The 10,315-nt window shown below is 41.2% G+C and overlaps 1 protein-coding gene across 8 annotated transcripts in view; it reads left to right on the top strand.

The window, feature by feature from the left end:
- Nucleotides 1-236: 236 nt before the first annotated feature.
- SLC35A5 (solute carrier family 35 member A5) overlaps nt 237-10,315 on the top strand; it is a 35,783-nt gene continuing 25,704 nt past the window's right edge. For 5 of the 8 annotated variants that reach the window (XR_012024206.1, XR_012024205.1, XR_012024204.1 and 2 more), the window contains exons 1-5: nt 238-502; nt 1,526-1,674; nt 5,832-5,930; nt 7,211-7,344; nt 9,886-9,953. Coding sequence is in view for 4 of the 8 variants with exons in the window: in XM_072811655.1 (XP_072667756.1) it covers nt 1,545-1,674; nt 5,832-5,930; nt 7,211-7,344; nt 9,886-9,953 (431 nt within the window). In the remaining 4 variants the exon portion in view is untranslated. Of the gene's footprint in view, nt 503-1,525; nt 1,675-5,831; nt 5,931-7,210; nt 7,345-9,885; nt 9,954-10,315 lie in introns of those variants that run through there. The other 3 variants (XM_072811656.1, XM_072811657.1, XM_072811658.1) reach the window with 3 other exon arrangements.

Genomic DNA, 10,315 nt, shown 5'->3' with positions numbered 1-10,315 from the left:
GGCGGGCGGCGGGCGGCGAGGGAGGGGGGAGGGCGGCGGGCGGCGGGCGGCGGGCGCACGCACACCCCTCGCCTCTCAGGCGCTGTCGGCTCCCCTCGGCGGCACTCGCGCCCCTTCCGGCTTCCCCGTCTCTCTCTCTCTCTCTCGCCGTAGCTCCGCCGCCACCTGGGCCTCACGTGACCCAGGACTCCCCGACACGTGACGCGAGAAAGGGCGCGCTGGGGCGGGCTCAGGACGCTCCTGCCCCTCCTCCCGGAAGCGGAACGCCGGGCGCGCGTGCGCACTGTGTGCCGGGGCCGCTCTCTCCCAGTCCGGACGTTATTATGCTTTTCGTTCCGGAATAGGAGGGTCGGGGGCCGAGGCTTTTTCGCCTTTCCTTCCTCCCCATGGCTTCCGCAGCTATGGACCTTAACAGCCGCTGCCGCCTCTGCGGAGCTGCATGGCCACTACCCCGGCTCTAGGACGTGCGCTCCTCTACCAGAAGCCCTACGGACGGACGGAGGTAACCTCAGGCGGCTGGCAGAGAAGTGCGCGTGCGTAGGAGGGGAGCGCGCGCCGCTCGAGATCGCCACTGCGCATGTGCGACCAGCGCCCCCCCCCCCCCCCCCCCCCCCGAGGGAATCCTGCCTCCCTGCTTAGGGAGGCGCCTCTTAGGGCTCCACGCTGGAGCGCAGGTGGGCTGTCCGTCTCTCCCCGGCCTCCCAGGCCCGGGGCATCATCCCTGCTCTGGGAGGCCCTGGGCAAGTGACCCAGCCCAGAGCTTAGTTTCCTCAACATATCAAAAGACGATCTTCCAGCCCCTTGATTTCTGAGTTCTCTTTTTGCTTTCAGCACGAGTACAGATTCTCAGCTCTGATTTGTTTCAAATACTTGCATTTGGCTGCTTATTATTGTAACGAAATCTTTCCCAGCCAGCTCTTCCCCCCCCCGCCCCCCATCTTTCTAGGGAAGAGCTGCCGCCGGGGAGAGCGACAGAAATCTGAAAATCTCTTCCTCTGTAGCAAAGTTGCTAATAGGGATGGAAGTTGAAGCCGCTCCCTGCAGAATTGCGCGGTCCCCGAGTGTCGCTTGCTCACCTGCTACTTTGGGCAGCACTTAAGATCTGGCACTGCCGTTTCTTTCTGTCTCTCAGGTTGCCCCTCCTATCCAGTTGGGACTCTTTTTCATTCCCTCCCCACCCCCCTTCCCCATAGTTTGTCTTGTTCTCAATTTTCTTTTTTTTTTTTTTTTAAGATTTTATTTATTTAATCATGAGAGAGAGAGAGAGGCAGAGACCCAGGCAGAGGGAGAAGCAGGCTTCACGCAGGGACCCCGACTTGGGACTCGATCCCGGGTCCCCAGGATCAGGCCCTGGGCCAAAGGCGGCGCTAAACCACTGAGCCACCCGGGCTGCCCAATTTTCTTGGTTTTGATAGAACTGTAGCCAGACATCTACAAAATACCTTTTCCATTCTTCACTTGTCCGTGATATTTGTGCTATGCTTTATCTGCCTGGAGCATTGCTCACCAAGATGTTCTTTTTAAGGCAATTAACAAACACTGCAATGGAAAGCAAGTGCTGTGGCCGCCCTGTGTTCTGCTCCTGGTCAACAATGTATACATTCCTGCTAGGCACCGTATTCATTGCCTTAAGTTCAAGTCGAATCCTACTGGTAAAATATTCGGCCAATGAAGGTAAGTTAAGACTTGGAATACATGAAGCACTTCCATGCAATCACACATCCTGCCTCCTGTCTTTGGTCTCCTTGCCTGTAAAATAGAGAGAATACCCTTTCAGGTACGCTGCTTCATGTAAACAATAAGGCATGTGTAAATTTGATTCTGTAACGCTTCATTCCTCCGCAAGAAAAATTTTTGAAACTGAGTGAAATTTGGGTTAGTCAAGTACAGCATCAAACCCTTTAGAGAACAGGTCTCAACATCTGACTATTGCATTAATCAACAGGTATCTTTGGGTCTGTAGCAGTATGTGTAATTATAAATTACTTTGAAATAGATACGTGGTCACTTGGCATTTGTGAGGTGTTGTCTTAATTACTACATCGGTGTGGTAGTAGAGGTTATTAGCTTTGAAATGATTAGCCAAAGAGGTATTTTTTTTTTTAAGAGAGAGCTTACTTGTGCACAGTGTGGGGGAGGGGCAGACAGAGGGAGAGAGAGAGAGAATCTTTTTTTTTTTTTTTTAAAGATTTTATTTATTCACAAGAGACACAGGGAGAGAGGCAGAAACACAGGCAGAGGGAGAAGCAGGCTCCATGCAGGGAACCTGACATGGGACTTGATCCTGGGTCTCTAGGATCACGCCCTGGGATGAAGGCGGCACTAAACCGCTGAGCCACCCAGGCTGCCTTTTTTTTTTTTTGGGGCGGGGGGTGGGGAGTGAGAGAATCTTAACCAGGCTCCATGTTTGGTGCAGAGCCTAATGCAGCGCTTGATCTCATGATCCTGAGATCATGACCTGAACTGAAATCAAGAGTCAGACACTTAACCAGCTGAGCCACCCGGGTACCCCTTCTGGTGTTGTGTTTGTTTGTTTGTTTTATGTAAGAATTTAGTATTTAAAGTTTAATTCTACAAAGCTGTATTGAGAACCTCTTACTAGTTATTGAGGACACATAAAGTCATCACACTATGACCCTTAATGGTCTGCTTCGGGAGACAGATGTGTATATAAGTCTTTACTTCAGTTAACATTTATCTCTTGGGCACAAGGCCAAGTATTAGTAGCAGTGTTCAAAGTGTGTAAGACTTAGACATTGTTCTCAAGAACTCAGTTAATTAGGAAAGCCATACGTGTGAAACATCCTAAAAATACAGTAGAATAAACGCAGTTCTATACCAAAGATGCAGATAGGTTAGATGAGGAAGTGATATATTCCGTCTGGGAGACGATGACGTGGAGTGCAAAGGGATCCGGGAACACTTCCCTGATAGGGCGATGTTGATCCACAAGAGGACAGGTAGGCAGGGGTATTCAAAACAGAAGCAACAATCCATAGAAATGAATGGATACGTAAAGAAAAAAGGATGAATTGTAAGAATGTCTACTTTAGAATTACTGAGCAGAAAGTTTAAGGACTTGGAGGAAAAGGGCAAGAGGTCTTTGACCAGAGGGGAAAGTCATGATCAGATACCTAAGGACTTCATGTGCTAAGGAGCTGGGACTTTGACTTTATTCTCTAGGCCTTAGAGTCTAGGGGATAGGGCATGCTTGAAGGATTGTAAACAAAGTGAGAGAGACTGTTACGGTAGCTGGTTAGAGTGTGGACTCAGAAGAGACTGGAGGCAAATTAGCCAGTCGGGATTATTGCAAATTCAAGCCACAGATGAAGACTAACCAAGGCTTTGGAGGTAGGGATAGAGATGAGAGGATAGATTCAAGAAATACTCTAAACATAGAAAAGACAGGACTCAGAGAATGTATTGAATGTGGAGATTAAAGGATGTGATATATTGGATAGTTCAAAAGTTTCTGATTTAGGATCCTAAGTAGATTGATTGATGGTGTTCTTAGCTAAGATGGAAGCTACTAGTAGGAAAAAGCAGGTTGGACAGAATTCAGAAAGATTACAGAATTTTAGTTAGGTACCTTCCACGGGGCCGGGAGCTATGTCCTTGTTCATTGCAATATTCTACGCTGTCTAGCAAATCACATATGTGAAGGAAATACCAATTAAATTTATAAATAGGAGGTAGTTATTTGTGTGGATATGTTTAGTGAGCATTAAATGTTCCAGGATACAGATTTGGAGACATTAATATTAAATTGACATTTAAACCATAGGAGCAGAACACACAGAATAAGAAAATAAGAGCCAAGGATAGAACTCCAAGGAATGCCAACATTTAAGAGCCATACCGACACTTAGATGTTAAGAATCATTAGAGAAATAAGAAAACTAAATGCTCATGACTTGTAGAAGGGAAGGAAATGAGTTTGGAGGCAAAGGAAATTGCACCATCAAATAAGATAGGGATTAAAACATGCCCTTTGGAATTAGTAATTAGAAGATGTTTGATAATCTCAGAGACTAGGAAGTTTGTATAAAGTGTTGGGATCAGAAACCAGATTGCTTGGGAATTAGCCCTGAATGGAAAGTGGGTAAAATGGAGATAATGAATGTTGATTCTATTTTAGGAAGAAAAAGAAAGTATGGTCACTAGGGCAGGGGTAGGACCTTAAATTTTATTTTTGGATGGGACAGTTTGAGCATACTTATGGGCCAAGGGGAGGAAACCAATTAATAGAATCCAGAGGAAGTATTTATTGGAGCAAAGTTCCTGAAGAGAAAGGAAAGTTTTAAAGGGAAGAATGGGTCATAGGGGGATCATGGCCCCTCTTTGGACTAAACAGATGGATAAGGATGGATGCGATGTAAATAAGGTATACGAGTGAGGGCAGAAGGTATGTGGAAGGAAGTCTGACGTGATGCTGAGTCATAGTTTGGGATCTACCATGACAGAAATAGAATTTAAAAATAAATGAATAAAAGCCAAAGTGAGTTCTCGAGCAGTGGCTAGAGTTTGAGAGTTGTAACCTGAAGCCCCCCTCATTCTTGTATGGATGTTTGCTCTTGTGTATTTCATAGAGCTCAGTGCAAAGTATTATTGGCAGATAGCAGAGTATGATTTCAGCCTAGCTTTAAGCTCAGAGAAGGGAACAGGAGATACTTTATCTAGGCTTCGAATGATGGAGAAAATATAACAGGCAAGTATTAAATTCAAGTGAACATTTATTAGATGTAGAATACTGTTACCTGCCAGTTATATGAAGATGACTAACATGGGCCTGTTCTCATAAGGAGCTTACGTTCTAAGGGTATGATATACACAGAAGAAGTAACTATAATACAGCATGATGAGTACTGTTATGAAGGTTTATAGGAAGTGCAACAAGATCCAAGATGAACAAAGAATTGACTATGCTTAGGTTGAGAAGGTCAAGGGAAACCACAGAAAAAAAGAAAAAAAATGTTCTGGATAGAAAGAATGTTGAACTGGCATTTTTCCCCTGTACTTGGCCAGTTTTAGTTTTTCATATCATGACCAAGGGAAACAAGCAAATGTTTCAAAAGCGGGGGAAATGCATTCCTTAAAATAGGACCTAATAAAGTTTATGTTTGTCCGTAGCAAAATTATACAGCAAGTTGTTTGTCAGCATTTGGAATAGACAGAGGTGATAACTAAGACCAAGGCATACTGACCTCACCTCATTTCCTAATTAAATTGACTTGTAAGTTAAGAACTATCTTCCCAACTTGTCAGTGGGTTTGGATATGTCAAATATTTCCTCTCAGCCCTAGAGGTAGCCAGAGCCCTGGGCAGTTGCCTCTTGCCTCTAATAACTTCCTTCTTTTACGCCAATGTGCTGTTTATCCCAGAGTGCCAAACAAATGCTGTTTTCTGTACATGCCAGGATGCGAAACAGACAGTGTACCTTGATTCTAGCAAATGACACAGGAGGAACCAGGCCTGGGTCCTAATTCAGCCAGATAAATTCATAGCTTTTGATGAGTCAGTCCCTGAGTGCTAATTAATGGTCAGTTTAAAAGTCCATCTCTAATGCCATACCCCAAAGAGGCCTCTTCCCCATATTTATCAGCAACTTGGATGAAAACATTAGAAGCCTATTTATCAAACTCAAGAATAATAAAACAATGCGGTGGGGATAGTGAATTGATTAAAAAATCAATATTAGGTGAATTGATTAGAAAATCCAAGAGAAAACAAGCCAGCTGGATAAAGTTTTAAAACAGTTATAAAATATCAACTGCATATAAGCATTATATAGAACAAAATTTATAGTTAAAAAAATTTCTGTTACTTTTCAGAAAACAAGTATGATTATCTTCCAACTACCGTGAATGTGTGCTCAGAATTGGTGAAACTAGTTTTCTGTGTGCTTGTGTCATTCTGGGTTGTAAAGAAAGGTGAGTCTTGAAGTGGTACTCTATACTTGTTAAAAATGAGAGAGTCAAAACATTTTAGAACTAAAAGAAACGTTCGATGTTAGTCTAGCCCACTAATTTTATATATGAGGACACTAAGATACAAACGTAGGTATGATTACCCATGTTTTGCAAGTGGAGAAGCAGGATCAAAGAGAAAATGTTATGCAGTGGTGGGTAGGAGGGGGCAGGGCCAGGACTCCAACTCCTGTTTTCCTACTGTCTTGGCCATTGCTCTACTTCCTGTGTTGGGTCACATAGATAGTTAGTTTTTATTCAAATTTAGGATTTTCTAAATCACTGCTGTCTGATTTAATACGTAGCATATTGTAAAAACAGTCCTCATTTCCTACAGGGGAGGTAGTATAGTGGGTTAGAGGCAGAGACACAATGTTCTGGGGGAGATTATATTAACTTCTCTGAGTTCCAGTTTCATCAGTTATCAAGCAAAGATACCCATCCTTTCCTCACATCTAAAGCATCTGGCCGTTTGTGGCTCCTCACATGTACTATATATTCTCCACCTTGATTCCCCAATCATTAAGCCTTAGCTCTCCATTCTTTGATCTGCCTTCACATGTATGGTAAAGTAGAATTTAGAGTATTAAAGGTATTTTCCAGGAAGATTTCTTTTTATTCTTAAAAGTTTCTATTTGGTGGAATACATTTCTTAATCTCATGAAATTTATGCATTATTGGCAGAGCTTATACTTAAATTGTTTTCTATTTTTGCATGTTCTTTTACATTTTCTTGTTACAATACCTTTTCCTAAGTTTTTGGAAATCTAGAGATGGGATCATAACTCATACTGGGATTAGTAAAATTTAATTTTCTTTACTCCCATATATGTAAATTTTTACCTGGTAGCGTCTTTTCCCGGTCCCCTCTAGATTTATGCTGGGAATTTTTTTTTCTCTATATTCTAGCTTCTTGCTCTCTCTCCCTTGGCTTTAGGCTCTCATAGTAGTAAGGGAAACCGTAAGTATCCTGAGATGTTTTAAGTGATGTTTCAAGTTAACGGGAATTAGGTATTCCTGAGGGTGTTGCTGATTATCAGTTGAGCATGGTGGTAGGTTGAAGAGAGACAATAATGAAATCTTATATTGCCTTTGATTTCTTGAGGCTAATAGTCACTGATAAAAGCAAATTCATTAAGCCTCTTTCAAAGAATTATATCAGTAATCAAATACAACTTACTTCGTCTAAAAATATGGGCATTCTCATCAAGATCCTTTGTTTATTGTTGTCTGTCTTTCTTTAGAAGATCATCAAAGTAGAAACTTGAGATGTGCTTCCTGGAAGGAATTCTGTAATTTCATGAAGTGGTCCATTCCCGCCTTTCTTTATTTCCTGGATAATTTGATTGTCTTCTATGTCATTTCCTACCTTCAGCCTGTAAGTAATTATGATAGAAAACAGCTTTGGGAAAACGTAGAGAAATGAATCCCAGAACTAATCTTTTTTATCATTTTCATTGTCAGCGTTAGTTTCTCTTTGCCCTCAGTGGTCTTCCTGAGGTTTGACTAGAATCATCGGAATCATTGGAATACTGAATTACCACTCTGCTTGTCGCATTTTCTCGCTGTTAAATGTTGCTGAAGAAAGCTGTGCTGACTGTTTTGCAGGACTTGCCCCCTGGCAATGAGTGTGAAGTCATCTCTCGTTGTTTAACCTTAGTCAGTCTGCCTGTTTCCTAGCCGTCCTGTGGTCACCAACCTCTGTTAACTTCAGCATTCAGGACTTCCAAACAGGTGTCCACAATGAACTCAGAAAATCGTATACTCCGTGTACTACTATTTCCTATATCTACTTTCATGCGATATATGCATTCTGTTTGCATGACTTTTTTCCTGTTAGTCCTGTCATTTAAGCAGCAAGGTCTTTAGGGGTAGAAAATACATTCTCCCAGCTTTAAATGCTGTCTATAACTGATAATACTAGGGATGTTTCTTATCTCTCTTGGCATCCTCCATGCCAATTGAGAAATCATTAATAATCAGAATTAAAATTTGGTCTTCCTTTTTTCAGTACTACCGTGTGTTTTCCCCCTAATGTTTTATAAAATGAAAATTCTTGTTGCCATTGTTGCCAAAATGTGTTTTAAATTTCTTTAAAGAATAGATTTAGGCGTTTTGATGATAAATAGGATTTTCTTTGGCACTAGTTCTCTATGTGAAGCCTCTTAGATATAGCCAGATCCGCTTGGGAGTGGGACAAGAAAGAGGAACCAGTAGAGCACTAAGTAGAAAACAGGAATTTGATTCTTTTGCACAATTAGGAAGGTGTGTAACCAGGCAACCCCCAGCTAGTGTAAGTGTCAATAGTCTGTCTGTAAAATAGGATAACGTTACCATACCAACCCAAGGCAGGAACCTGGGCCCTGTGATCACCTGAAGTTCCTTTCAGCTCTGTGATCCATGTTATTATTAGTAAGTACTTTGAACATAAGAATGTGTTCTCTCGTAAGTTCTTACTTCCACTTTGTTTTTCAGATCTGAGAATTCCTGTACCCAGCAACATGATTATTCACATCATTGAGTACATGTCTGTTGTATTTTATTTAAATTACCTCTATATTTATGTCCCTTTCCCACATCACCAATATGAAAGCAAATTGCAGCTTCCCTCTTCTTCCAGCTTATTTCCTTTCTCTTCCTTCCCCATTATGCACAACCACAGATATTACAAAATCAATCACATGGTATATTCTGTGTATTGCCATGCCCAAGTCTAGTTGGAAAGAATTAAATAGATAACGCATGGAAGTTTTGGGGCAAAGAGCTCTGGTGCTTTGTTTATTCTGTGCTGTTGCTTGGAAAGCAGTTTTAGAATTCATGGGTCAGCCAGGCTGCTTGGTGTTAGATATGTGTGCACCATTATTGTGACTGATCAGAGCCACTGCCTACTCCCTCTTCCAGCCACTTACTTTCCCAATCAGCTCTTCATCTTCCCCTTACCCAGGGGTTTATAAACGTTCATCTCCGGAGGACATTGAGAAATCTTTAAAATAGTGCTTCCCATAAAAAATTCAGTGGGAAAACAACAATGTTGTGTTCTTGGAATTTTTGCTGGCTTTTATTGGGTTTATTCTTATTTCTTTAATTCACCAGCACATTAGCCATGTTTGCTGCTTATATAATACTATTGAAAAATACTCTTTGGAGTTTAGTCAATTTAAACTGACAGCAAGGAAAAAAGCAAAGTGAAGTCAATACGTAGGATTTGTTTTTAAAAATTGTTAAGGTTGTCAGATCCAATCATGGGGAGCAATGATGAAATTTCATACTTACCAGCCAAAATATATACATGTTCAGGCTAATATTCTCATATGTGAAATATGACTGAATGCACAAAAAGAGTCCTTTATAAAATCTGGCTAACACATTTCTAAGTGTTTAGAACAATATAAATAAAAGGACTATCCAATAGGAGTCTGGTATTGAATCACTGGTACAAAGTCACTGCAGTTCAGCCAGGAGAACTGATTAAATTCCTGCAATAGTAAAGATGTTTAAAAATCTGTACCTCAATTTTCTTAATGTATAAATGGGTCTAATAGTACTTGCCTTCCCTATACCTTTGGAAACAGTGTGAAAAGTAGCACTTGAGGAGCTTGAAAAAGATGCTTCATAAACAAGGTAGCTGTTATTTCTAGACCTGGACATTTCGAATTTCTAAGCATTTCCAGATCTGTACATACAGATTATTAAACTGAATTTAAAAATGTTTTTGAAGCCTGTACAATAATTTGGTCATATCTGCATAAATTTAACACCCAATAAAAATGGAATTTAATCCTCTAGTGAAATAGCTGCCCTGGTAACCTCTCAGGTTCTTGACCAAAAAGCTTTTTTTGTCAGGTAAACCAGCAAACTGGGAGATTTCTGAGGTCACTACTTTGTTTGGATTGTAACTCTATCTTCTTCTTCTTTCTAGGCCATGGCTGTTATCTTCTCAAATTTTAGCATTATAACAACAGCTCTTCTATTCAGGATAGTGCTGAAGTAAGTAACTTGCTCTGAAAGCATATATCATACTTTAAAACAGTGCAGCCTTATTTCAGATGATATACCCAGAGCACTGAACCCTCCAAGTCCCAGGGCCTGGATTTTATTCCTAACTGGCTTTGTGTTTTGGACAAAATTGTTTAACCCGTCTAGAAAGCAACTCCAGTGCTGGCCCGTCTAAATCTTTGCAACTAGATGTATGAAAAGTTTTTTTCTTACCATTTAAAAAAAAAAAAAAAAAACAAGACAAAAGGTAATTGGCTTATTTTAATTTTTAGTGCCAAATTTTCAACAAAGAATTTGTGAGCCTTTTTTCCTCCCAGAATCTCTATACTTTGGTAGGGAACCAAGAAGGTCCT

Source organism: Canis lupus, chromosome 35 (assembly GCF_048164855.1).
Source record: "Canis lupus baileyi chromosome 35, mCanLup2.hap1, whole genome shotgun sequence".
Lineage (NCBI taxonomy): Eukaryota > Metazoa > Chordata > Mammalia > Carnivora > Canidae > Canis > Canis lupus.
Note: the sequence above shows the minus strand (reverse complement) of the source record. Positions and strands in the feature narration are given on the sequence as shown.